This window comes from Scatophagus argus, chromosome 18 (genome assembly GCF_020382885.2).
Source record: "Scatophagus argus isolate fScaArg1 chromosome 18, fScaArg1.pri, whole genome shotgun sequence".
NCBI classification, from domain to species: Eukaryota; Metazoa; Chordata; class Actinopteri; family Scatophagidae; genus Scatophagus; species Scatophagus argus.
Window position 1 is genome coordinate 20,766,202 of NC_058510.1, and position 27,972 is coordinate 20,794,173.

General features: G+C 39.6%; 1 protein-coding gene across 3 annotated transcripts; it reads right to left on the reverse strand.

The window, feature by feature from the left end:
* Positions 1-298: 298 nt before the first annotated feature.
* Positions 299-27,914, reverse strand: LOC124049869 (putative ferric-chelate reductase 1). 3 transcript variants are annotated; one of them, XM_046371965.1, is made up of 17 exons: positions 27,830-27,914; positions 27,178-27,293; positions 24,994-25,195; positions 24,751-24,896; positions 22,711-22,805; positions 21,758-21,893; positions 19,768-19,950; positions 18,082-18,180; positions 17,854-18,001; positions 15,061-15,174; positions 13,599-13,714; positions 13,311-13,397; positions 5,911-6,008; positions 5,706-5,764; positions 1,596-1,739; positions 1,106-1,173; positions 299-1,000 (listed from the first exon to the last, which is right to left on the reverse strand). In XM_046371965.1, exons 3-17 carry the CDS (start codon positions 25,184-25,186, stop codon positions 908-910), a joined length of 1,779 nt encoding a protein of 592 aa, XP_046227921.1. In that variant the 5' UTR covers positions 25,187-25,195; positions 27,178-27,293; positions 27,830-27,914; the 3' UTR covers positions 299-907. The 3 variants fall into 3 exon arrangements, 2 of the variants coding, with proteins under 2 accessions (XP_046227921.1, XP_046227922.1); XM_046371966.1 differs by lacking the exon at positions 27,830-27,914 and adding an exon at positions 27,558-27,782; XR_006841490.1 differs by lacking the exon at positions 299-1,000 and having other exon boundaries at positions 1,596-1,774.
* Between the last annotated feature and the right edge of the window lie 58 nt (positions 27,915-27,972).

Consider the following 27,972-nt stretch of genomic DNA (forward strand, 5'->3'; position numbering starts at 1 on the left):
TTCAGGTGACCTGCAGTAAATTCAATTCAATTCAATTCAATTCAATTTATTTATATAGCACCTTATACAATCAAAATTGTCTCTAGATGCTTTACAGAGACCCAGAGCCTGAACCCCCGAGCAAGCAGACAGTGGCAAGGAAAAACTCCCTTTTAACAGGAAGAAACCTTGAGCAGGACCCGGCTCACAAGGGAGAACTATCCTGCTGATAGTCGGCTGGGTGAAGGGGGGAAGAAGAGGTAGACAGGACAGAGAGGAAGAAAAAGAGACAGAGAGAGAGAGAGAGAAACATACATGCAATAAACATCATAAATTACAAAGGACAAACATGACAGGTTGTTATAATTGGAATTCTGAAGACTATGTATTATGTTGTTTAAGTTAGTTATAATAGTACTACATAGAAGAACAACAATAAATTGTAATGGATGCTTACTTACAGTTCACCTTTGTTTTCTCCAACAAATAAGTGTGTCAAATTGAGTCTGTGTATCAGAACTGACTTATTTATGATAGAAATAGATAGATAGAAATAATGGAAACTGTTGAATCTACAAAAATAAGTTTTCAGTGCACTTCAATGGGGCTAATTCAACCTTCATGCCAAAATTATCAATATAATTAATTATATACACACATTACATAATTTTATATTAATTTTAAATTAACTATTTGCACTAAAATAATATGAACTTTAAAGACAAGAGAAGACAAGACAACTTTATTTGTATAGCCCATTTTTACAAGCAGTTTGTCTCAAAGGGCTTTACATAACATCAGCAACATCCTCTGCCCTTCGACCCTCACATCGACTAAGGAAAAACTCCCAGAACAAACTTTTGAACAGAAATATATACTGTATATAGAACTATTACAAAACATTGCAAAAAAGGAGCATTTGTGGTAATTATACACTTGCAATAGCTTTTATAAATGCAGCCAGAAGCACTGTATTTCCGATTAGGAACACCAATAACACCATCTTCTTGACTTTGGAAATCTGAAAGAAATTGCTTTTAAAAATCAATAAAGAGAGGAGGGAAAACCTGCAAACAATGAATAAAGCAAGCAAAAGTAGAACATGGAGTGTGGTTTCAAGTCTCACCTCTCCATTAAGTTGCGTGTCTGACTGAGCAAACAAAATGTTCTCTTTGTCGTCACTGCTGCTCTTTGCTGTGGATACATATGAAATTTTAAGTCAGATATGTTTGTTGAGTAGAAATGGAAAATCAAAAAGACAGACAGGCAGAATTATCATTTTCGGCTTTAGTCATAATGTGATAGAACAGAACTATTGATTTTGTCACTGCAGGCAGCCGCAGCACTCAATTGAAACAAACAAATATTACCAACGGTTTCCTCCAGATATTAAGAAGTAATCCACAGTTAATTAGGACAGAAAACTAAAAGCATATATTAAAGAGTACCCTGGTAGTATGACTTCATTCAAAGAACACAGTTGGTAGTGTTCATGGTTGGGAAGTCAGTCAAGGAGCACAGCTGTATACTTCAGCTGAATGTAATTCTGTCTGTCAATCAGACATTTCACTTCAATTTGCAGTATAAAATTGTACATTAGCACTGGCCTGTAGTACCTCTACTCCTGAGTCTGCAGGAGTGGATTAATAACATGAGGTCTACCAGCACGATCCACAGCAGCCATCCAGTCAGCACTGCAGGAGACCAGGGACTGGGTAACAACAATGCCTGCTGAGCAGAACCCAGGAACACACATATTGCTGGGAGGGAGAGAAAGGGCCATTCAGCAGTTGATCTACAATTTCAGTATCAGGGAAGGGTATAAAGAAATATTTAGATCACAGTTTACATACATTTATGACATTGCACATCTTGTCTAGAACACAAACCTTAATGATGTAAGACTAGTCTGGTGATATTCTCAATTTTTTCTCAAAAATTCCCATGTGCAGAGCCGACCCAACAGTGAATAAAGTTACTAACATTGTGTGCTTATCAAAGCTGATATATGTTCTGTTTCTGTGCCAAAGAAGACCACTGTTAGAAAAAATATGAAAGAGACACTTCAATCCAAAATCAAAAATTCATATTTTACATTTTTTTTTTTTCATAGAAAACTATGTTGTTAGATGCAGTTTGCCCCTGGTAGGGTGTGCCAAGGCAAATTGGTCCCAGGTGAAGAGCCAGACAAAGTGTGGTTCAGGAAGATCTCAATGAAAAAGACAAACAAGGACAAGTCTATTATGCCCAGAGGGTTACTGGGGCCCCGCCCTGGTACCAGGCCTGGAGAAGGGGCCCGTTGGCAAGTGCCAGGTGGACAGGTCTTCATCCGTGGAGTCCGGGTTGGGCTCAGCCCAAAGGATTCAAGGATTCAAGGAAGATTCAAGGAATTGTCATTTTGTCAAATTGTCATTTCACACATGTTAAAAACATGAGGTGGAATGAAATTAGTTTCCCTGGTCCCGGTATAAGCCCAATAACCTACATAAATACGTAAAATGACTTTAAATATAAAAATAGCCAGAATAAAAAATATAAACAATGAACAGAGATGACAACAATATGTACAGCGGTAGTGTGCAAATGAAAAGAGTAGTGCAAAGTTTCTGTGCAAGATGGCTGCATTGGGCAATGTGGGTGGTTGTCAGGGAAGGGAGAGGGAGGGTGATGTGTGTGTGTGCGGGGGGTGGGGTGGGGAGGGGTTGTGGGGTAGCAGCAGGGGCTACAGAGGCTCTCCAGAGTTCCACAGTCTCACAGCTTCTGAATTCAGAATTCCTATATTTATCCCCGAAGGGAAATTCTTTAAGCTTCCGTTGTTTCAAAGCTTCCCTCTTCCTCCGTAAACTTTTATTTCCCCTGCATCCTCTGTGAGTCTTGAAACGTCTGTAACAGGCTGCACACGTATCGACGCATGCGCACTGAATTATGCACTGTAGAGCCTCCTTCTCTGCCGCAGAGCAGCTGCCGTGCCACACAGTGATGCAGGAGCACAGGACGCTCTCCACCACACATCTGTAAAAGGATGTCAGGACCGAACTCCCCAGTCCGGGACGCCTCAGCCTCCTGAGGAAGTAGAGGCGCTGGTGTGCCTTCCTGATGAGGCAGGAAGTGTTGTTGCTCCAGGTGAGGTCGTCCGTTATGTGGTCGCCCAGATACCTGAAGCTGGAGACTACTTCCACCGCTGTCCCTCAGATGTACAGGGGAAGAAGGGGGAGATGTCTGCCCCTTCTGAAGTCCAGAATCATCTCTTTGGTCTTCTTCACATTGATGCAGAGGTTGTTTTCTCTGCACCAACCCTCCAGGTGTTCCACCTCCTGCCTGTAGTCGGACTCATTGTTATTGACGATGCGTCCTACCACAGCTGTATCATCCGCAAAGCAGGGACATGGGTCTGTCCTTCAGTAGGCCCACCACCCACAGGGGAGGTTAAAGGGGTCTGGTGCAATGTGGATCAGGCACACACAAAGGCGGGGATCTTGGTGATCTTGGTGAAACTGGCTGTTGGGACATGGAATGTCACCGTCTCTGGTGGGGAAGGAGCCTGAGATTGCGTGTGTGGTTGAAAGATACCAGCAAATGAAGGCATGCTTGATCACTGCAAGCATAACATAGAAGAGTTTCTGCAGAGGATGAGTCTTTTCGAAGTCAAAGCACAACTTCCAAGGCAAAGACAAGAAAATATGACAAAGCATATATCGCCCTTGGTTTCACCAGTACAATGGTGAGTAACAAGGAGAGACCACAGCGTGCTGTGTATCTGAAAAAGCTGCACACTGTAGCCAAAGATTTAATACTTCCCCCTGCTATCGATATGGTTTCAACCATGATTAATGAACCAACAGCCAGTAAGGTAAAGGCAATTTCTCTGACACACAATACTTTGGCAAGCCACACTTATGATATATCAAATGACACAGGGGAGCAACTTAATGAGAAAATCCAATAAAGCTACCACTGCTCATTTCCCCCACGGTGAAAGGACACTGTATGACACACCAAGAAGCACTGGCATCTAGACAGCTGAGTCTTGAGTCCTTCCTTTTGCCACATCCTACCTATGAAAAGAAAGTGACATATTTTGTCATTGGAGGGAACTCACTCCAACGAAATTTGTTCTCTGCATTTAACCCACCCAAGTGACGTGCACACACACACAGCAAACCCGGGGCAGTGGGCGACCGCGTGCAGCGCCCGGGGAGCAGTGGGGGTTAGGTACCTTGCTCAAGGGTACCTCAGCCATGGACACCGGGACGGGGAATCAAACCAGCGACCCACCGGTTACGGGTCCGACACCCTAACCGCTGATCCACGACTGCCCCCAGGGGAATATCCTCCAAAAAGCTGGTATTAACCAAATGCCACTGGAAGGCAAATGAGATACCACCAAAAGGAGGCGACCGCTGTCTTAGCCAAAAGGCCGAGAAGCCTTGTGAGATAGGTTTCTCTACAGTGGCCTCAATCAAGACAAAATGCAGATCAAAGCTGGACATTAAAAATGAACTAGGAATGGCTGTCTAGCAGCTGCTTTTTGCGGTTGATGTAGTCCTATTGGCTTCATCGACTGAGATAGTTTGCAGCCAATTGTGAAGTGGTTGAGATGAAGATCAGCTCCTCTAAGTCTGAGGCCAAGGTTCTCAGCTGGAAAAGGGTGGACTGCCCTCTCCGGGCTGGAGGAGTTGCTCCCCAAGTGGAGTTCAAGTATCTCAGGGTCTTGTTCATGAGAGAAGGAAAATTGGAGCGGGAGATTGACAGGCCTGCCGAGGTAGCATCTGCAGTGATGTGGATGCAATATTGGTCCATTGTGGTGAAGAGAGAGCTGAGCCGATAGGTGCAATTTACACTCCAACCCTCATCTATGGTCATGAGCTGTGGGTAGTGACCAAAAGATTGAGATTACAGGTGGCTGAGATGAGTTTCCTCCACAGGGTGGCTGTGCTCGGCCTTAGAGATAGGGTGAGGAAGTCAAACATCCAGCACTACAGATGCAAGGAAAATATCTATTTTTGATTTGGTGGGTAAACTGCCCCACCACTGAACCTCACTGTTGTAATGGGTCACATGTACCTTCATTATCATGTACAGACACAGTGAACTTTTTTTTGATTCATGGTGTATGGGATCCCCCCCCAATCAAAAACGTAATTCTCCCTGCCCGAAATACTCACTAGAGTGTTTATTCACTAGAAAAAAATCCTCAACAAATGCTCCTATTTCCTCCTGTTTAAGCACTATTTGATAAGAAAATTAGAATCCAGCTGTTTTAATAAATTACTGAACCTTTTTAAAAATGAAACGATACATTTTTGGGGTGTTTTTAAAAATTAAAAAATCCTACACAAACATTTTGTGTAGCAATATAGAAAAAGCCACAGGGTAGGAAGTATCAAGAGATGGATTTACACAATAGTAGGCTTTCGTCTTGTCATGGGAACTGTTGACATAAAAAATTATGTAAAATAACACCATTGTCATCCCTTAAAGCAACTGAAGTTGAATTTCTTGGATTGATTCTATATATACATGTCCACTCAGTGACAATAATTTTTTTTACTACTAAACTATAAAACTTAGACATTTTATTCACTACTGTAATATATACTGCAAATCTTGTGTCATTTCAATTTTAAACAGCTGGATTTTTGCCGTCTTACACATCCAAAATCTGCACAGCCGCAGTCACATGCAATTTCTCCAGAAAATACATTCTTTCTAAATACACCGCTTACCAGCAAGTATCTGGCCAACAGTGCCTGTTGCAAAGTGCATCCAGCTGAAGATAATCCTCCTGCAGATGCAAAGAGAAAGGGCCTGGAGTGATTTCAGTGAATATGGATGCATTTAAAAATCCCAAATCTGCTTCTTCAAAATCGACGTATTTGAGACAGTGATGAACAAGACATGGAGTTATTAAAATCTGGTCTGAGGTCTTACCTGGGGGACACTGGGGCTGGTCTGAGAATTGCCATAATTGGCTGGATGACAGACAGAGTCATGACAGTGCAGCCTAAGTAAGGGTGTGAGCCTGCATGCTAAGAAGAAAGAGAAAAGTGTAATACTGTGGCTTTATAAATAGTAGTGTTTGAGCTACTAATTCTCAGTTACAGTCACTTTGGCATCTACAAGAAGGAAAATGGATCAGCTACAATACAAATTAATTAAGTGAATAATATTAATCATCTGTTTAAAATGAAATGCACAAAATATTAAGCAGATGGTATCAATGTTGTGACTGATCATTGTTGTAACAAACTTACAATTTAAACAATACCAATATTCAGAAAAAAAAACAACAAAAAAAAAAGGGCAGGGAGGTTGAATAAAATTTTGTTCGTGTGTTTAGAGGAATCGGATGTGTGTGTGTTTTAAAATGAATTTCAATTCATTTACTTATTCAGTGTTATTATTTGTTCCAACCTGAACTCTACACTTCCAGGATGCAGATTTAATTGTGGTTACTAGAATCTCAAGTAGAACGGGAGTCAGAGCCTTTAGTTATCAAGCTCATCTCCAATGGAACCATCAGACCTTTTCTGCGTTTAAGGCTTAAAAATTTCCTTTTTGATAAAACTCAAAGTTAGGACTGAAGTAGGCTAACACCTAGTTACAGGCTTAGACTGCCTGGGGGGGCTCCTTTTATGCACTGTCCATTTAATGGTTGGACCCTGGTTCTCTCTCTTTCTCTCTTTCATTGTTGCTAAGTGCTTGCTCATGGGGGAATATTGGAAAAGTACATTACAGGTGTGAGTATGATCTAGAGATAGAGACAGAGATACTTTTGTGATTTGGAGATATATAAAAAACCTGAGCCGAATTGAAAATGATTATGATGATGATGATGTATGGAGGTGTAGGTAAATGAAAATATACAATGCTGACATGTCATGGAAATGTACGCATTAAATAATACACATTCAGTTATTTTATATATATTAATGCATGTAATAAATGTGCTTGAATTTTTTTCTTAACATGATGGAAATAGCAGCAGTGCAATTATGAAATATGAACATAACTTGGGGATTGTTAAGAACTAAGACTGGTTTCTTTTTTCATGAGCCATTTTGCATTCTAGCTGTGACATTTTCAGAGTGGGTATCATTAAAAGCAGAGTGACCTGAGGCCAAATACCCAATGGAAGGGAAAACTTTTTTTTATATATAATGAGTTTTAAAAGCTGTTTGAGGAGGAGGAGTACCAGCAGGTGGTATGTGAACACACCAGAATTTCAATTTCAATTCAATTCAATTCAGTTTATTTATATAGCACCTTATACAATCAGAGTTGTCTCTAGATGCTTTACAGAGACCCAGAGCCTGAACCCCCGAGCAAGCAGACAGTGGCAAGGAAAAACTCCCTTTTAACAGGAAGAAACCTTGAGCAGGACCCGGCTCACAAGGGAGAACTATCCTGATAGAAGAACGACATGGACATTTATAGTTAGAAGCAGCAATTTTCAGTTCAGTGTTACCCTATGCCTGCCCTCAGTGGAAGGCAAACTAATTTAACCTACAATAAAAGCCTCAATTCAAATTTTGAAATAATCAGCTTCATAATATTCATTTTCATTGGATGAGCTTCTCAGTTAAAAACCGAATCAAGTGAGACTAACTTCTTACTATAGCCAATAGTTACAAAACTGGAAAATCTTATTCAAATTCAAATTGAAAAGTGACAAAGAAAGTTAATCAACCAATCAAGCTTATACTCAAGCTTACAAAAATGTACAGATTTTTTTCAGAATTATTCAATACGCAGGTAGTTACTGAGGTCAACAACCTTTCAATTGTTTTTTGTTATTGTGAAAAGTCCTATTACAGCAGGTTTCAAAAATATTCACCAGAACAGTAATTCATCTAGATACAGGTGTAACTTCCTTTCCAGTTTTCATGATTTGACTTTGTGTCTCGCCATCACCCGGTATATTTTTTACACCAATATATTGGGTACACCCGTTTTTTTTCTCTTCCTTGCACTTTTTCTATAAATTTTGAATCAGTTGTCTTCTTTCTTCGTCTTTATTTTCTCCACTGCTTAAAAATAATATTTATGGATTTTTTCTTGAAAGTACTCTTAAGAGAGGTCCTGCTGTTTTTGAAATTGGTTATGAGTAGACACTTGATGGCTGCAGTACAGGAGGTGAAGTGAGACGTTTTGAAACATGTTTTGAGGCGTACAAAATAATAACGATCACGAAGACCAGTGCCAAAGAGTTGTTTTAGCCTGTTGGCAGTCTTAACACCACTTAGACAAACTACACAGAGAACTGCAGTAGCCTGCAGTATAATGGAAATTTGAAACATTTTTTATGATTTACATTTGCTTTTAATTATTTTATACAGCGGTGCCTGGCTGCCTGTCATAACATACCATTTTTTTATTTATATTTTTTATACCAATATATTGGGTAGGCATTTTGAGTATATGTGAATAAAATGAGGGTTTGCCCATACTCAGAGGACAATTTATGTTCAGGAATATATAGACTGTCAGTCATAACTGTCAGTTATGTGATTTATATGTCATTATGTTTCTGTGTTCTAGCATATGTTGGACAAACTAAACAACCCCTCAAAAAAAACAAATAACAGAGCTAAATATTACTAAACTGCAATCTGTGCAGGCAATATGAATTATGCATTTGCAAAACAATATGGTAGAGCATATCATGGTTCACCCTCTTCATTAAAATTGAGAAGGTCATGATGCCAGGCACTGTACTAAAGCCTAGAATTAAATCAAGAACAACTAGAAACTCTCACTATGGAAAAACTACATTACTCTGTCAGAACACTTACCATTCAGCTCGCCTCTGTCACTACCTGGACCACAAATCTCTCTGGACTGACAAGCACACATGAGAGACAATCTAGTTTTCACCCTTATTCCCCTGCAAAAAAACAGCTAGGGAATTCATGGCTAAACAGCTCAAAATATCCACTGAAACCGTCAACGACATCACATCATACACAGCGTCTACCATCTGGGACAGAAGAACCACAACAATGAGCCACAGCCAAGCACTGTAAAATCTGAACACCATGAACAAGAGGAACTAGTTCAACGACAAGGTAGGCAGCTAAAATGACTATGTACTCAATGACTAGTATCCAGGAAAAACTATCCACAAACAACAACAGCTACTCGCAATCTGAAAACACATTATGAAAGAAGGAAACAAAGAAATTATCTCTATGTACAAATTATACAAAGATGGACAGTTGTACCAAAATAAGGTTATAACACGTCTGGATCCGTTCATCAACTGTAAGATTTAAACTTGTTGAGATCAGCTCCATAGAAATCGATCATAATTACCTTGTTTTTACTACTGAGACACCTGTCACTTTGAGTGGGCAGTTTCAAAGACATATTTACCTAAGTGTAAGTGTTTTTGTTGCTTTACTAGCAGGAATAACAAAATATTGAACAATATAACCTATAAAATAGCCCCTTCTTTATATAGTAGTTGTTTCTGTGCCATCCCAAAATCACCATTGGTCTCATCCTGGCCACCCCATTGAAAATTGCCTGTCACCAGTGAGTTAAAAGTACAGTACATGTTTGACTTGGACATGGAAAAAAATGACTTTTGAGCATCTCTGGTTTCTGTTCCTCTGCCCAGCCACCACACATTTTCATCATGTTTATGATGAAGCAGTTTAGCCAGTGGAAAAAAACCTGCTAATAAATTCTTTTTGTGTCTGTTCTAAGAGCTCAGCTTCTGGGCTGAGTCAGGATGAACACTTTATCACTCACACAACAGAACAGCATGTGACTAACAAGGCTGAGTCATTCACACACACACACGCACACACACCACAGTGAAGCTCAAGGAACACACACAAACACCACAGTGTTAGCTACAAGTTAGTTCACAGAAGATGAAACTAAGTTACCGGAACACTTTACTTACTTTACTAGTTTGAAAATACTTTTCATAGATCATAATGACTTATGTAATGTATAATGTATAATGACTAACTGTGCTAACATGTTAATCATATACACATACTACACTGTCATAACTCAGAAAATATCTCATTACAATACTATCACAGGCTAAGAAATTAACATTACAAAAATCAGATGGTTAAGAAATTTATTAACTGAGGGCACCTGTGGGGATGAAAACATCAATCCATTCACCACTGTGGCCCAGCTGGACTGTCGTACTGCCAGGAAATATGATACAAACATTAATATTATTCTCAGGAGAAATTGTAACAACTTTAGTGATAATTCAGCCTTTCATCTAGTGCCATTCAGAACTTTAGTTTTTGATCTAATACTGTACCTGCTAACTAACAATATTCCCAGCAGCCTCCGCTGTACTATGTACTTTGTGCTAACTAGCAAATTTTACCATCCTAATACAGTAAAGTAAGATGACAAACATGACAAACATTATCCATCCATTTTCTATACCGCTTATCCGTCAGGGTCGCGGGGGAGCTGGAGCCTATCCCAGCTGACTACGGGCGAGAGGCGGGGTTCACCCTGGACTGGTCGCCAGTCAATCGCAGGGCCAACACACAAAGACAGACAACCACACACTCTCACACTCACACCTAGGGGCAATTTAGAGTAGCCAATTAACCTAATGTGCATGTTTTTGGTATTGTGGGAGGAAGCCGGAGAACCCGGAGAAAACCCACGCAGGCACAGGGAGAACATGCAAACTCCACACTTGCTATGAGGCGACAGTGCTAACCACTGCACCACCGTGCCGCCAATGACAAACATTATACTTGCTAAATCTCAGTTAGTCTTATCAGTGTGAGAATATTAGCATGTTAGATAATAACAGATTTCATATAATTTGTTATTATAATTGGATTATTGGGGTAGGAAAAAACAGATTCTGTTATTACAAATGATTAAATATTTTTGATTCCTGAATAGATTTTATATATGTCTAAACCGTTAGCTCTTAGTCCGTTATCTCGATGCTTACATATAACAGGAATTACCATGAACGAGCTAGCAGAAATTATGAGCCGCAATAATGTTGCCTTGACAAACAATCCATTTTACCTACATTTTACACATTCCCAAGATAAAACATGTGTGCTCATTCTTATAAGCATATATTTTCTGTGCTTTGTGAAGATAAACTAATAGCTGCTGATAAAGCACTGACCAGCTACAACCTCATAGAAAACAAAAAACAAGCTACCATTATAAAGAACTAAAATCCTCAGTTTGGTTAAAAGTACAGCCACCTCTAAGTAGAGGCATTGCATGGCAGGAGAGGGCAGCACATAAAGTCAAGTGTCCTGCCTGCCCCAAAGAATGCTGCACATTTTTACTTATCCAGAAATAAATCTGCCATGCCTGAAGTAGATCGGATGAACAGTTAGGCCAAATTGCAGCGCTTTAGTTAAAAAGTATGTATTTATTTTATTGTTATAGATTTTACTTACTACATTTGTAGGGTGTTGAAAGTAGGAGTAGGAGACAAAACAACTCCAACTCCAGCTACCCCGAGAAATGAGGGAGGCTGCACAATTAAAGCATCCCAGACTATAGTCACTATGACAAAACACTCAGTACAGTGTGATTCTTAGAAAAATGAGTGCCATCCACGGATAGAAACAGACGAAAGAGTGAGGTGGGTTGACAGATAATTAGAATAGTTATTATTACAATTTAAAAACTGTTTTTCTAACCAAACAACCCAAGATATGACTGTAAAGTATTGTTCTTGGAATATGACTGCGTCTTCAGTACAGCTTAAAAAGAAATATTACTGGGACCACAACAGAGCAAGAGGGTTCCAGGTTCAAATCCCGGTCTGGGCCCTTCTATGTGGAGTTTGTACTCCGGCTTCCTCCCACAATACCAAAAACATGCACATTAGGCTAATTGGCTACTCTAAATTGCCCCTAGGTGTGAGTGTGAGAGTGTGTGATTGTCTGTCTTTGTGTGTCAGCCCTCCGACTGACTGGCGACCAGTCCAGGGTGAACCCCGCCTCTCGCCCGTAGTCAGCTGGGATAGGCTCCAGCTCCCCCGCGACCCTGATGGATAAGCGGTATAGAAAATGGATGGATGGATGGATCTCTAATAGCCAGGAATTCACGTTTTAGACCAGTGTTTCCCAGTTTTTTTTGAGCCGTGGTACACACATGAGAAATATTGCGCGGTGTGCAAAAATGTTTGGATCAGTTGGCCGCTCTGCCCGCCACCGCACGCCATCTGCCCAGAGTGCCGATCGAGTGAAGCCGGATGGCCCCTCGAAGCACAACTGACAACAGCGGTTGGGAATCACTGTTTTAGACACTACCAGTGACCCCTGCAACAAATTGGCCACATTTTGGCAAACTGACCATATGCAGTCTAGTGACATATTAGGTTTTTATCTGTTCTTGTTATCTTGGAGAATTGATCATTCCACACTGTAGGAAAGACTTATTTACAGTTAGGTACATATATATTGGGACAAGTACAAGTTTATTTGCATTTGGCCTCTTTACACCACCACACTGAATTTGAAATGAAACACCCAAGATGTGAGCCAAGTGAAGACTTCCAGCTTTAATTCAAGGGGTTTGACTAAAGTGTGGCATTAATTAATGGCATTTAGGAATTATAGCCCATTTTATACACCCACCCCCATTTTTGGCAGTCCATTTAATACTTGGATAAAAATCCTTTGCAGTCAGTGACTGAAATGCCTGAAGTCTGGAACCCATGGACATGATCAAATGCTGAGTTTCCTCTTTTGAGATGCTTTGCCAGGCCTTTACTGCAGCTGCCTTCAGCTGTTGCTTGTTTGTCGTTCTTTCTGCTTTCGGTTTTGTCTTCAGTAAGTGAAAGGCATGCTCTGTTGGGTTGAGATCTGGTGACTGACTTGTCCAATACCCAGTCAGATTTGAGTAAATTAGGTAAATTTACTATGCAGATTCTCCCTCAGGAGAAGACACTGGGATCATTAAGACTGTAAGGGTTAATCCCCTTTAAAATATTCATGCGGAAAGCAAATGTTATGACAATCTGCCAGTTAGATAAGGAGAGATATCACATGTGCAAAGCTGACATTTTGAGAAAGGCTCTAAAAGAAGAACAGGAGGTCACTGAAGTATCATGAACATCAAGACGTTTCCTTCTTCCTGCAAGAAAAATCTGCCACTGTAAAGTGTACTTACATGTTTTACAACTTGTTTTTCCTCACAAACACAATGATTTGTTGTGAAAATGTGCATGTATGAGACTGACAGAGAGACACAGTGCAAAAGACTTAGAGATGCCTTAAGCCAGCTGGACAGATGGAGGGACAGGTGGACAAGCATGGAGGGGGCACAAGTGCGTACACAAACACACACACACGTACCTTGCTCCATCCCCATCTATATATGAAAGGCAAGCTGAAGGCCACACCAGTTACGACCACAGCAAAGACCATCATGCTTCGATGGAGCTACAAAGAGAGAGAGAGAGAGAGAGAGAGAGAGAGAGAGAGAGAGAGGTGGACTACTTGATGAAGACTGGATCACTATTATGTTATTGGCATCAGAGGTAGACAGAGGAAACAAAATAAATTCTTTCTTATTCTTTTAATAAAGATATTCCAGACAAGTCTTTATTGCCACTGTAACAGAGTATATATTGGAGTTCACACCTGAAACCACAGCCTTTGTCCAAACAGAGTTGTGTCAGGCCAGAAGTGTTTGCAGTGGCGAGCAATGACAGTGGCAGTGCTCACCATCCACATCCAGACAGTCAGCATTAACACACCTGAGAGGACAGACCACAGGTACTATAAGCTGATCTGATCTACAAAGCCCACATCGTTTGGGGCCAATGCCTTAGCGTTATATGCCCCAAAAATATAAAATTATCTATCTATCTAAATAGATTTATCATATCCAGTTAATCATATCTAATAGGGAAGTGCCAAGTAATGGTAGAACTTCTTTGAGCAGCTTAGTTGGGATGGGGTTTAAGAGGTATGTTATTAGAGTTATTCCATGGTGCTAATCTCCTCTGTATTTATGGTTAATTTCTAAATGTACTACATTTATAGTTTTCTTTTTTAAGGGGGCAATAGTCAAGTGTCTTTGCCAGTAATGTTACAGCACTATCAACAAAGAGATGAATTTGAGAGAGACCATACTTAGCATGAGACTCATCCTTAGCTTTATTCAGTTATACTGAGATATGATGTTGAAGTAAATGCTGTTAGAATAATTTCAAATTTCATTTCAAATTTAGCCACATCACAATCAGACAGACATTTAATATAGGATTTTTTTCCTACTGGCTTGTTGACAGGTAATAGAAATTCAATAGAAACCGGTAATAGAAACCGGGTCCTGCTCAAGGTTTCTTCCTGTTAAAAGGGAGTTTTTCCTTGTCACTGTCTGCTTGCTCGGGGGTTCAGGCTCTGGGTCTCTGTAAAGCATCTAGAGACAATTTTGAATTGTATAAGGTGCTATATAAATAAGTAAATTGAAATAAATTAAATTGAAGGTCAAGAGTGTGATTGACTAGTTGGTTTAAGTCAAAAATGGCTGCAACTCCACCACTACGTCCTCAGCCAGTCTCTCGAGGAATATGAGTATTAAATATGACTTGTTGGAGTGGATTCGTTTAAACTAACATAGTCAGGTTTCAGTTAGGCAAAATAAATTTATATCGTAATCTGATAATAAGTCATTTACTAAGACAGCTTTAGATGACAGAGACCTAATGTTTAAAAGTCCACATTTAATGTTCCTATTTGTTTGAACTATGGTGGTGTGGGTGTTAATCTTAATTAGATTTTTATGTCCTTAATTAAGGTGGTTAGGGAACAGACACAGTCTCTCTGGGATTTTGGCTGAATAACTGTTCTAGTAGAAACGTAGAGAGGCATATCTCAACTCTGGGTTATTATGCTTTAGTTTACTAAGAAACTAAGTCAGATCAGGTCAGTACGGGCCCAGAGAAAACTACATAGTCCGACGTAGTCTTTGCCTGTGTACACATCAACTCAACATTGACCTTTAGTTTTCACATATTTAGAGTTGTAAACAAGTAGTCTTAATAACATACATAGCCTATACTGGATCCATATTTCAGAATAAGTTAAGTCAACCAACCATGGAACTTGATCAGCAGGGGGGATCGAGAGCCAAATAGATCCTCTGGATGTCCAGTGATCAACTTCTGATTAGTGGAGATGAGAGGCTGCCGATCATGTTTGTGGATTGAACCTATAGAAGACAAAGTTTTGACAACATGGACTCTGCATTTAAGTTGCAAAAAATTTCACTTGACATACACTCATCAACCAACTTGCTGCTCCTGATTTCGCTGTTCACGGCCCAGTCTGGAGGAAGTTATGATATATTTCTGATTAAAATGACTCAAAACAGTGATGACCTTTCATTGCTCTTGCTGTTTTCTCATGGTATTAATCTTTTGCCTTAGTTGCAGCAACAGTGCTCTTTTTGCTGCATATATATATATATATATATATATATACATATATATATATATATATATATATATATATATATATATATATATACATATATAATAATTTTCTCCATAGCTCTCCAGTTCAACAAACTGTTTCTCCTGACGGAGGTAGGTGACGTGATCAGTCTTTTTTCTTTGGAAGAAGAGTTAAATGATATGCCAAATGTCCCTCTTTTATGTGAACACACACAGAGGCCTGAAGTAGAATGCCTAAGTTAACAAAGAAAGCTGATAACCCCTGTCGTGATAATCATCATCTGGGGTTCTAGGTTTTGTTGAGCTAGCTTACACAAAACAGTTGGTTATGGTAACCTAGGTTCTCTGAGTGGAGACTTTCTTCACCCTACAAATTCCATATGTATGGGGACTGATCCCCATGAGGGCAGTTGATGTAGATACTCTTTCAGTCATGTAACTTAAAGTATCTGCACCATCTGGTTCATGTGGCCATTCCTTCAACGACAGCCAGCCAGTTTCCAATTCCTGGCATGGGCTGCTTTAAGGGCAGCCACCATTCCCCCCAGAGCAGAGGATTCACCTGTCTCAAACTGCACCATGCGTAAAATACTCCGTAACAACAGGAATATGCTGCTCTAGTTGAATATTGCACCTTTTTTAAAATTGCACTTCTTCTCTATGCTGCTCGTGTACAACACCACTACTGATGCTGCTCATTTATTTATTATTTGTCACTTCCTTTATTGGTTACAGACCACTCATTTATCACGTTTTTATTTGTTTTGGTTTATTTTTAAGAGTACTGTATTGTGTTCTTGTCATGTTCCCATGGTGAGAATGAAAATAAAGCATCCTTGATCCTTAAAGTCAGCGTGTCTCTCTCCCAAATACTTGCTGACTGATGTTGGTTCAAGGCTAAAATAGCCCTGTGTTATCCAGCTGTCCCTGGTCAGCCAGAGCTCTGTGCACTTTGGCAAATATGAAGTCCATCCTAGTGTTCCTGCTTGGACAGCTAAGTCCCTAAGACAGACTTGGAGGAGATAAATAAGGCACCTAATGCCCAGTCTATAGGAGACAGAGGCCTGCAGCCAATCCTTTCCCGACCATACATACTTGCCAGCAGTCTGCATAAGCCCGACCGGTAATGAGCTTCAGATGGTCTGACACACTGTTTTAGTACCATTTCTTCTATATCTGGAAGCAGTGGTAAGGAAAAGAGGCAGGGCTGGCCTGCATCTTCATCATCAAAACGGAAAAGCCCTGTGGCTAGCCCTGTGGCATCCCTATTGCCAGTGCCTGAAAAGCCCAAGCAAGAAGCTGACGATAGAGACAAGCGGGTTGCTCCTACTCTTCCTGCACTTGCTTTGCCCCCATGCCCTTCTGTCCTGGAAGGAGACTCTCCCCCTCGGAACCAGAACCCAGGATGTCAACTTCCCCCCATATCTGATGCATCTGATGTTGGGTGTGTTTCAGTTTACCTTGCTCTTTTTTTTGTTCTTCTGCAAAGAAGGACGCAAAGAACTGGTCAGTAGCTGAGGTTACAGCCACATAACTGTTTACCCTGTCACATCTGGGGAATATAGGGTGTGGGGCCCCACCCCCACATGCAGTTGGGTGTTTGCATGAGAAGGCCAGAGCCCTGAACTCTCTCACTCTGGCTGGCAGGATAAAACAATTCATGCTGGAAGCTGGGTTCTGACTAGCTATCCATGCATGGTCCAAGTCTAAGAAGTGCAAACAATGGTTATGAAGATCCTCCATTAGCAGTTTTATCTCACAGCCCAGACAGGTGTGGCCTCCTGGGCTCTGCATACTCTGTTTATATATTGCACCTTTGTGTTGTGTTCTTTTGTGTTATTTTCCAAGCTTGATACACTGAGCTTTCATCATAGCACAAAGTCCTATTTATCAGATCGATCCTAATTTGTTCATGTTAATGATGCATCATCCATACTCACAAAAGTTAGTCACGGAGTTCTCCAAGGTTCTCATGTACCATAGAGACAGGACCAATACTTGTGCAGGTCATTGGACTGCCATAGAAATATGGTCCCTAATGTTCATGGATATGTTTGTAAGAGAAGGGCTAGTTCTTTCAACAGAGTATTTATTTACTACACAGATTCTTTGAGGTCTTGATCAAACAGCAGAGGCTTCACTGTTTAAGTTGCAGTTATTGCATTTGTTTGCTTTACATTGTAAGGTGTTTTCAGTAATGAACCACACCAGTGTGTACTGTAGCACATCTTCAGAAACTGCCATAAAATTTAACATAAGTACTATAGTTGCTAACAACAAGCTTAAGCTAAAATTAAGTAGTATCATATTGCATTATATTGTACAGCTGTTTCTACTTTTGGTAGCTCCACTGTATCAAATGTTTGGTGAATGTGTTTTTTGTCAACTCAAATATCTAACCATAATGCAAACACATAGAGTGACAAAGGTCTTACCCTGGTGAGCTCTACCATGTGTAAGAAACAGGAAGTAGCTCTGGTTTAGGTTGAACCTGTTCTCCAGCTGAGGGAGGAGTATGTTTCTTTGGAAACGACACTGAATGACTCCATCGGCCAACCTCCAGGCCTGATTCCACAGACCCTTCTGGAGACAGACAGACTACCTGTTAAAATATGCACTGTTACTGTGTCTTGATGATGATCTGTGTGTGTGTAAGTGTGTACCTCTGTTGCCAGTTCAGGGTGTTTTCGTCCCGTGGCATAGGCTGCACTGATTGTAACACTGCCTTCATCATTCTTGCACAGATAGATGTCATCATTCCCCTACAATAGCAGCATAAACAATATTACAGCTCACTCTGGGGTCTTTTCATAGCACTGTGTCAGCATTCATTATGAAATCCATTCCTCTTCCTCATTGCTCATATCAGTACAATTCCATACCACATATTCATTGCTATCTTGCCATCATGTAGAGCATTCACACACAGGAATGCAATGCCAATGTTAGCTTATTATTGATGTCAGGTTCCAGTAGCTAAGTGAAGGTGGAACACACACTGTCACCACAAAAAGTGTTGAGAAAAGAGAGTATGGAAATATGGCAGGAAAGGGAAATGTGAGGTGGCAAATGAGACTGAGGGAGAGAAAAACATTAATGGGATACAGAGGCAAAAACAAAACAAAGTATGGCAACAAAAAATGATAAAGAGGACTAATGAAGAAAATAATGTGGGGGGGAACCAAGACTTCAAAAGCAAAGCATTTCAACTTATAGCAAAACAAGGACTATTCAATGCACAACTCAGAAGGTGACTTTTGAAACATTATTCTAGGTTAGTCTGCTGCTGTGTGAAAAACCTTCTTGAGAAATACAGGGTTTCTGTCCACTGAAATGATAGAGGGCTTTTAATTTGAAACAGCAACGACAACAGGAAGGAACAGGAAGTTTTGAGTTTGTAATAGTATAATGTGATATCTTCAAATAATGAAGGCTACTAGCCTGGTGTAGGCAACATTCACGTTCTTTTAACTTTCATTTTTGACATTGGAAAAATGTTTAACAAGGTCCACCTACTGGAGATTTTCCAGAGATTTCAGCCACATCTCATGGCATTCACCAAATCATGATGTTATTGAGATGGGCTGTAAATGTCAGTCCTGTGATCATCTGATGGCCTGTCCAAAAATGAGCAGTGATAGATAATGGATGGATAGATGGATTATTTTGAAGACAGTAGGGGCCTTAAGCACCAAACTTGCGTCAGATGTATGGTCCGGCCCTGACACTTGACACTGATGAATTTCAGTTAACTGTCATGCACTATTTCGAATTATGCTGTTCCTCTCTCGCTGTAGACTGACAAATAAAATCAATGAATCAATAAATACAAACATAAAATACAAACAAAATACAAATTTTGACATGTTGGATTTAAAATGAGATGATGATTATGACACTGGAGTGCTACTGCACATGTTTGAGGGAATTCACATTCACACTGAACAATGGGGTATTCATAGTCCTATTTATAAAGCCCTCTATAGGTGTATGAACAAAGCGCCGAGTCGAAGCTGACTTTGATACTGCACTAGCATGAATGAAAGCCACATGTTGTGCAAGGAAGGAAAGAAAAACATTTAAAAATATAAAGCTCTACAAGAGGCTTTGGAAAAACATGTCAGCCTGGTGGAATGAACGTGCCATCTTAAGTACATCAGCCAAAAGAGGTAAAACACTGTTATGAGTAGATCTGGTCATCTGTGTGAAGCCAAACATGGACAAAATATTCTCCATTTTGCCCCTTTCAAGGGAGGTATTCAGCGTCACTTGGTTTGGCCAAGATTTCTCTATTTAAGTTTTTTAGTGGTGTCAACTGTGAAACCAGCACATACCACGATGAAACTCACCATCCATTTGTCCAGAGACAGGGCGAAGGATACGTAACCTTCAGCAGGCCCACTCAGTTCAAACATCACACTCTGCTCATCAGGGATAAAAGACAGGAAGAAGCAGTGGGGATCTGACTCTGGGTGACAGCCCACTGGGTCTCGGAGGCAAGATTTACTGCAGCCACACCCCACTGAACTAAACTGAAGAGGAAGACAACATTTCAGACATGTAGTCGACATTATTATTCTGAATGAGAATCAACAGTCTTCTTTGGAACTAGTGAAGAAATGAAAAGCTTACTAAATGGTCTGCGTTGTATCTGAAGCTGTTTCTGTTTCTGTAAAGATATGATGCTACTGGATTTTAAGTGCCATCTTGAATCTTTAAACTGCATCTGCATACAGAATTACATAAAGCTTATTCTGATTCTGATTCATAGATATATAGAAGTTAATGTAGTGTGGCTCCTTGTCACAGGATAAGTATGTCTATGGGCATATTGCTTCATTTGAACAAGTTATTTTAACTTGTTCTATTGATTGCACACAATATATATATATATGTGTACATGAATTTCAAACAGCTGAAAAATGTTGTTGCTTCAGTGAGGTCTTGGTTCAGCTGTGTAGTGTTTAGAGGCTATAATTTTTAGTCTTGATTTTTTTCCCATTATATTTGTGTCAGCTCTGACACATGGCAGCAGAGGGTAGGTCCCAAAACCAGGCACTTATGCAGAGATGGGTGAATTAAATCAGAATCAGAATCAGAATCAGAATTCCTTTATTTATCCCTGGAGGGAAATTCTTGAGAAAGATCGGGAGCGTCTGTAACAGGCTGCACACGTATCGACGCATGCGCACTGAAATACACTTCATCAAAATCTGTGATCAGTGAACCAATTAAATACCCCATTCAAACTGGTTCTTTAAGAAATGGAAGAAATGATTTGATACAGTTTGGATTTTTGACGTCACACTGTGTGTGTGTGCCGTAATCTCAGTTTCTCAGTTATTTGTTTTAGTAGCCTTGACAGCTACGTGTACCTTCTCCTCTGTCAGTTTTCAAAATGGTGGCATGGCAAGAAACTTTCTCCTAGTGCACAAAAATATGTTTCTAAAAACATTTTAAGTGAGAAACAGGCTATGTTTATTCTTTAACCTCAACATTGACCAGAAGCTCCCCAACCGAGGTTCTCAGGCTGCTGGCTGGCTTTGCTGAACAGTCGACTAAGGCACAAGGAAAAGATGCAAGTGTGGGAAATGTGGATGCAATTTAAGGGAATTGGGATGTACCCAATCAGTGTATTGCCCAAGTGCATGTTGGGAAAGTTTTCAACACATCTGCATTATGTACTTGCAGTTGTACTTGCATGGTTTCACCCCTGTATTCATTTTTCTTTAATTTCAAAATAAGCAATTAAATACAGGTGACTAAATTGTTAAGAGCTCCTTACAATACAATGCAGTTCAAAAGATCACCAAACAATGCAGTTCAAAAGACTAAATAAAGACTATATAAATAGCTGTAAATATAACCGCAGAGGTGCATCAGCTTGTCTCTGTCAGTGTCACTAACTATTAAAACTCCATGGAATACTTCAGCTTATGTGGCACAAAGAAATGTGTGGTTACAGTATGCAATTTCATTATATATATATATTTTATATATATATATATATATATATTATATATACATATATTATATATATATAGTCTGTAATGTTTTTCATGTGTATATTGTAAAGTTAGTTTACTGTGTATATACTGTATGTTGGGAGCTCAATTCTATTTTTTGCCACAAGGGGGCATGGCCTCCTTAGTGAGGAGGCTCTGTGTGCGTCTTCAGTATGACAGAAGTGAAGGAAGGAAAAGCGATCAGCACATCACCTGTTGATTGTGTCATATTTTCCTTGTTTTTACAAAACAAAATTATAGTGTGACAATAGGCCTCATGCCTTTAGTCTACAATTATCCTTATGTTCCTTCTGAGATGATGTCATACACTGACCGGTGTTGACAGAGCAGTGGGCCTGGTGGTTTGAGCAGGAACAGCAGTGGATGGAACAGCAGTTGCTTGACTCAGAGACACCACAGGACCTGCGATCCTCACCCAGTACACCTTATATTCATGCACCACTGTCACACTGCAACAATACAACAAACACACCTTGACATACTCGAGCATGAAACTGAGTGAAACATCACTGGTCAGAGTGTTAAGAGAGAGGGAAAATAAACGATATGACGAAAAGTCATGTGATTACACCAATGACTTCCCCATCTTCACACTCCCCTTGGGTCTGACAACTGATTCCAGTCATGTGTTTTAAAGGGAGAGATCACCCCTTTTTTTCTTTCTTTTTTTTTTTAGTATTTTTGTGCACCTCAAGAGAAGTGTCATCTAGTTCCATTTATTTTATTTTCATTTTATTTTCCACAATTCTGCAACTCACACCAAAACAATCTAGACTGATAAATAACACTACAGGTAAAAATATGCATTTTTGATTTTGGAATTAACTATCCCTTTAAATTCTTTTTTTGTTAAATGGCTGTTTTACATTTCTGTAAAGCAATGATGTTGAAACTTTATGTTTGATATGTTCAATAACATATAGAACAATGTTTTCAGTTTTCACTTTAATGTCATGTTAATTTAGGAATACAAAATACTTTGTTAAGGTTTTGCCTAAAAATATCTGCTTTACTGGCGGCAAACACAGCTGGAAATCTACCAATAGGATTACTTGATTGATCACATTTTGTCAAATTTTGTTGTGATACATATGAAAATGAAAAACATATATGGTTTGGAGAAACATAAAGTACAAACATTATCCTGGCATCTGGGTAAATCATGACAAATCACATACTGTGTCTTCCAGTTGTTTCTATATTTATAATTACAGTACACACTTTGATGCCAACTTGGCATTAAAGTGAAATGTAATGCCTACTCACAGAAACTGGACTTTTTGTGGAGGGTCTTTTGGGGGTTGCCACACAGCCCGAATGTGAGTCTTCTTTGAGCTTCTCCTGTGGCTCACCGCAGATCCCTTCAAACGACAGGGATTCACAGCATCACATCTCATTAAGTACATAATCTTCATCTGAGGTAGCCTGCTGAGCCTCTGAGCTCCTTACCACACGGAGGGTAAGAGCTGCATGTGATGCACCAGAGGGCTTGGTGAAAGATATCTTCACCGCTTTGTGGTGAGCAGACAAGGCCCAGTCAAGGCTTATTTCCTATTCATTTGCACCACTGGCATGTTTGTCAGAAGGTGATCATTATTGCTGGCAGTACAGTATGTATAGAAGTATTAATATTTTTATGTGTTACAGTTTGATCAAAGTCACCATTTATATACTGACAGTGCTGGCAGCATTTAGTCTTTTACTGTCAGAAGAGAACAGGTGTTCAGGTTTTATCCTGAACTGTCCTATCAGAGCAGAATTGCCTCTCAAACAGTATTTTATTCACTAAAACATATCCCTTCATCATGAAATGAATAAATGAAAATTTAAAATACTGCACTGAAAATTAACTTTTTTACAGAGGAATCATGTTATCCACAGGTATCCACTGATACCTGTGGAGCGGCTTGTGATCGGAAGGTCGCTGGTTCGATTCCCCCCACTGGACAGGCAGGAAAAATTTGAGTGTGGTGGAGTGATAATGTCCCCATCCCCCATTAGCCGGCTGATGTGCCCTTGAGCAAGGCACACGGTTTCAATCAGTAATTTCCCAGTTTGTGATTAATTAAGTAACTTAGATTAAATTAAATATGCACAATATGACCTGAATTTGATGTTGTTAGTAAGTATACTGTGTCCTCCAAAAGTTTTGGAAAAGCAAGGCCAGTTTTTTGTTTTTGCTGTATGCTGAACACATTTTGGTTCAAGATGAAATCATTATTTCCTGGTGTTTACATCCAGATCACATAAGCACCATAGAAGATAGCACCGTTGTGCCAAATCACCCACATTTTCAGCATGCAAAAGTATTGGAACATGTGACTGTTTCTGTAAGACTGAGAAACTTAATCATGTTTTGCATATCCCTTGTTTGTAATGACAAGCCAGGGAATAAAAGCTGAAATTCTAAACATCCTTCCCACATTCATCTTTTGATCTTAAACCAAAATGTGCTCAGTATAAAGCTAAAACAAAAAACTGTCCTTGCTCTTCCAATACTTTTGGAGGGCACTGTATGTGGCTGTATGTCATAAATTCTTTAGTAAGTCAGTATTCAAATAATGACTGACACTAAAATAATAACCCTGACTAACACAGACAAATTAGGGACTGCCACTAAGGATAATATTACCTGGTGTAATTATCCATACTGTAATGTCTATCAAATGCTCCAAAAGGTGCATTTTTCAAATCAAAGGAGAAAGTAAAATATCTACCATTATAATTTTTAAGAAAAACATCAGAAAATTGAAGAGAATGAGAAAGTTAGAAAGTTTAATATAGAGAAAGTGAATGAGTGTGACATGATTTGTGTGCATAAAAATGTAAAGTGCATTGGCCTGAATTTACCAAGATAAGCAGTGTTGAGTTTGTATCAATCACTAATTAAAAAAGGAACAGATAAGAAAAAAGCTTCTTACTAAAATATGAGTGAAAATTTGAGATAGAATAAGGAATAAAAAAGACCATCTCTAATGTAAGCGTCTCTCAAGTAAAGGTCTGGGACTTTGTGCAGTTTAGGTAGATTCTCTACTAGTGTCTGAGACCTTCATTTACCCCAGACTTTACTGGAGAATGTACTTGAATTTATTTATTTATTACACACAGGGCTCACAATAGACGTATTAGGGAAGTAAACGCTAGGTGCCCCTGCTCACTGGGGTAGCTGTTCCCTTCGCTCAGTTGGTAATTCAGCCTTGCACGTGTGACACTGGCACACAGTGCGAAAAGATGGATGGTTAACTTTAGAGCTAGTTCATGAAATATTAAGAAGATCGATAATTATCAGGTGTTAGTACCATATACCTGGCTACAGAGTATTAACTGGGACTCCATTGGGTCAGTCAGAACAAAGAGTCCAACTGCTGGGGAGCTCAATTTCCCAGCATCCCGAGCTTCTATCAGGAACCCTCTGAAGAAGGTGCGTTTGGAGGAGGCCACTTCTAAAGACACTGTGGATGAACAAGGAGAGGAAAGAGAGATGTCAATTAACAGGAGACATAATGTGTCGCCGCCGTGGAAATTAAAAGTTAAATTAAAGCAGTCTACCTGTGATGTTGTCAAGTGGACCGCATATGGATTTATCTACGCTGATGCTGTATGGAGGAGGGTCTGGGCTGGGATCATAGCCATGCTGAGGCACCATGTCTCCACAGGCAACACTAACTTTCCCATTACTGTACCCTGCAACTGGGTCTGTATATGCAGTGAGTGCTAACAGCAGGAGGCATGAACACCACATTGCTGATGCCTATAGGAGGGGAGAAAAAATACACATACAATACACATTTATGTACCATTAATGCATGTTACTAACTCAACTTCTTCCCTGGAGTCCTTGTGCTTTCTCGTCTCGCATGTTCCCATGGATCGTGGTTCCCATGGATCCTGCTGCGGTACTGCTCGAAACTTACTGCGATTACTACTGTTTAGTCATAATCTATTTTAATTCTCTTACTACTCTGCTGCAGCTGCTACCATTATTATTGTTACTAATATTGCTATCATAATCACCACAGTACCTTCTGTATACTTCATTGTCATCATTATCTACAGTTGCAATACTTCTGGTATTATTACTGCTGCTATGCATCTCTGCTATTACTACTCTGTACAGCTACTACCATTATTACTGTTACTAATACTGTTATCATAATCACCATAGTACCTTCTGTATACTCCATTATCATTATCTACAATTCCAATATTTCTAGTATGCAGATGGTTGCCCATCTTGAGCCGGGGTCTGCTCTGAGGTTTCTGTCTTCTAAAAGGTAGTTTTTCCTCGCCACTGTCGCCAAGTGCTTGCTCAAGGGGGAATGTTGGGCTCTCTGTATTACAATTTAATTAAAGAGTTCAGTCTAGAGGTCTCATTGATTTGACTCCATTTTCTATGGACTACCATAGGCCCCCCTCTAGTCATGCTTTATGACATAAATTTGCAAAACAGATACAATTCCCTAATGTAGTAATGTGTAAGAAGAACAGACTCTGCACATACATTATTCTGCATTGTGAATGGCAAACATCCGTCAGGGAACGATGAGCAAAACATACTTTGACTGGAGGGTAACTGCTTTTTGTTGCATTTTTTTTGTTTGTTTTCATGTTATTGATGACAGTGTGGGGAGCTTGACACACTGATTCCTGTTCTTGATCAATAGTCCTGATGGATGCACTGTTACCATTATGATTAATGAGCTGGGAGATCTGTGTGAGTGAAGAGTTTGCCATGTTCAATAAGCTCTCCTAACTTTTTTCACCCAGTAAATTCATAATCACAGAGCTCTGTTAAATGCCACAATCATACAAAAACAAGCGAAATAGCTGTCACGTCCGTCAGTCTGAAAAGGTCCAACCATATCCAACTTCTTCATGTCTCATTCATATGTAAGAAAACATTATCAGAATGGATGTGAACAATATGCTTATTGTCAGAACTCGCAGTTGTCAAGCTAACATGTTAGCATAAACTCTCTCTGCCCGTACGGCTACCTCGCTTGGGCAACACTACTGATAGTGTGATCAAAACATTTGATTTATCAATTGCTGTCAGAATGTTAAGAGATTTTCAACAAATATAACAAAAATGCATTATTAGCCCAGTTATAATTAAGTAACTATAGCTGGGTTGATATAGTTAAGTAACTATAACTGTAGAATAAATGCAGTGGTACATAGTAGCACAGTTGTACCACTGTGGCATAAAATGGGAATACTCAAGTAAAGTGCAAGTATCTCAAAATTGTACTTTAGTACTGCACATGATTAAATCTACTGACTTTGCAATACAAATGACCTCTTTTGTCATTTAGGTTGGAAGACTTGTTGACATCTCTTCAGTTGTGAGGATATTTAAGTTTCATTAAGGTGAAAGAAAATTCAAAAATTTGACTTTTGCTATAAACCAAATCTAGGAGAATCTATCTTCATTATTCTCATCAGGAAATCGAGTTGTTGCAAGCAGAACCCTTACACCTGATACACGCAAAGACAAAATGAGATGTAAAAACTATAGTATAGTATAGTATAGTATTGAACTGAAGAATACTGCAGTGACAAAACAACTGTGTAATAGAAAGTTGCAATAAAGTAAGTCAGTAAGTCAACACAGAGTACAATCATAAAAAAGACAGGAAAAATGTCATACAGGCATAACAACAGCCTTCAAAGTGGTATATTTCAGGGATAAATAGGAACTCAGCGTGGATGTACGGTGTGCAGTTGACTCACCGGCTGATATTATATTTGTGCAGACAGCAGAGAGAGGCTGGACAGAGGGTGACACACTATCAGCAGTCCCAAGAGAATAATCAGTCGACTACAGATCAGACTGAGTTCAACAGGCTCTGTGTGATAACAAACCAGCAGGTCAGAGTGAACAACTGGCTTCTGCTTAGGAAGAAGCTTATATTTACACAGCAGTTGATTAGAGGTGGTTCCATATAGAAAGAGAAACTAATAAAACAACCAATAATTTTCAAGATGGAATTAATTCTGGTTATCAAAAAATTAAAACCAGATAAAATAAAAAGGAATGCTTTCTTAAAAATGTTTTGGAGTTGAAAGTCCAACTGTATTGTCAAATAAGATAATCTCAAATCTATCCATACCATTTGATGTCCTGTTTCTTTTTAAAGTCTCTTTTTCAGTGCTGCTGTTAATCCCAGTTCCAGTGAAAGAGAGGGAAACTTATCAGCTCAGTGAAGTTTAAAGGAAGCCGTCTCCTGGGTACACAAGTTAACTTTATAACAGATCAAGCCTCTTCTGTCATATAAAACAAAATGTACCTTTTCTTACACATACGACATCTTTGCTATCACACGGTTGTGCAACATGTTAAGAGGTTCATTAAACACATCTAAATCAAAGAGTTTGGACTTACCTCCAGCCAGTGCTGACGCCTCGTGTGTTTTGTCGCCCTCAGTGCAGAAATTTGTGTGCATTCAGAGGGTAGGACTTCTGCTGCCTTCACTTTCAGTGTGAGAAAATCAGACAAATGACTTCTCTGCCATGAAATACATTTTC

Bases quoted from the DNA above. Each gene is read 5' to 3' on its own strand.
- LOC124049869 (XM_046371965.1), bottom strand. From the start codon at position 25,186: ATGTGGTGTTCATGCCTCCTGCTGTTAGCACTCACTGCATATACAGAC. The intron at 18,181-19,767 runs GTGAGTTTCATC...CTGCTATTGTAG, and splicing joins TGTCTCTGGACAAATGGATG to GGGAATGATGACATCTATCT. The intron at 1,174-1,595 runs GTACTACAGGCC...ATGTATCCACAG, and splicing joins CTGCAGACTCAGGAGTAGAG to CAAAGAGCAGCAGTGACGAC.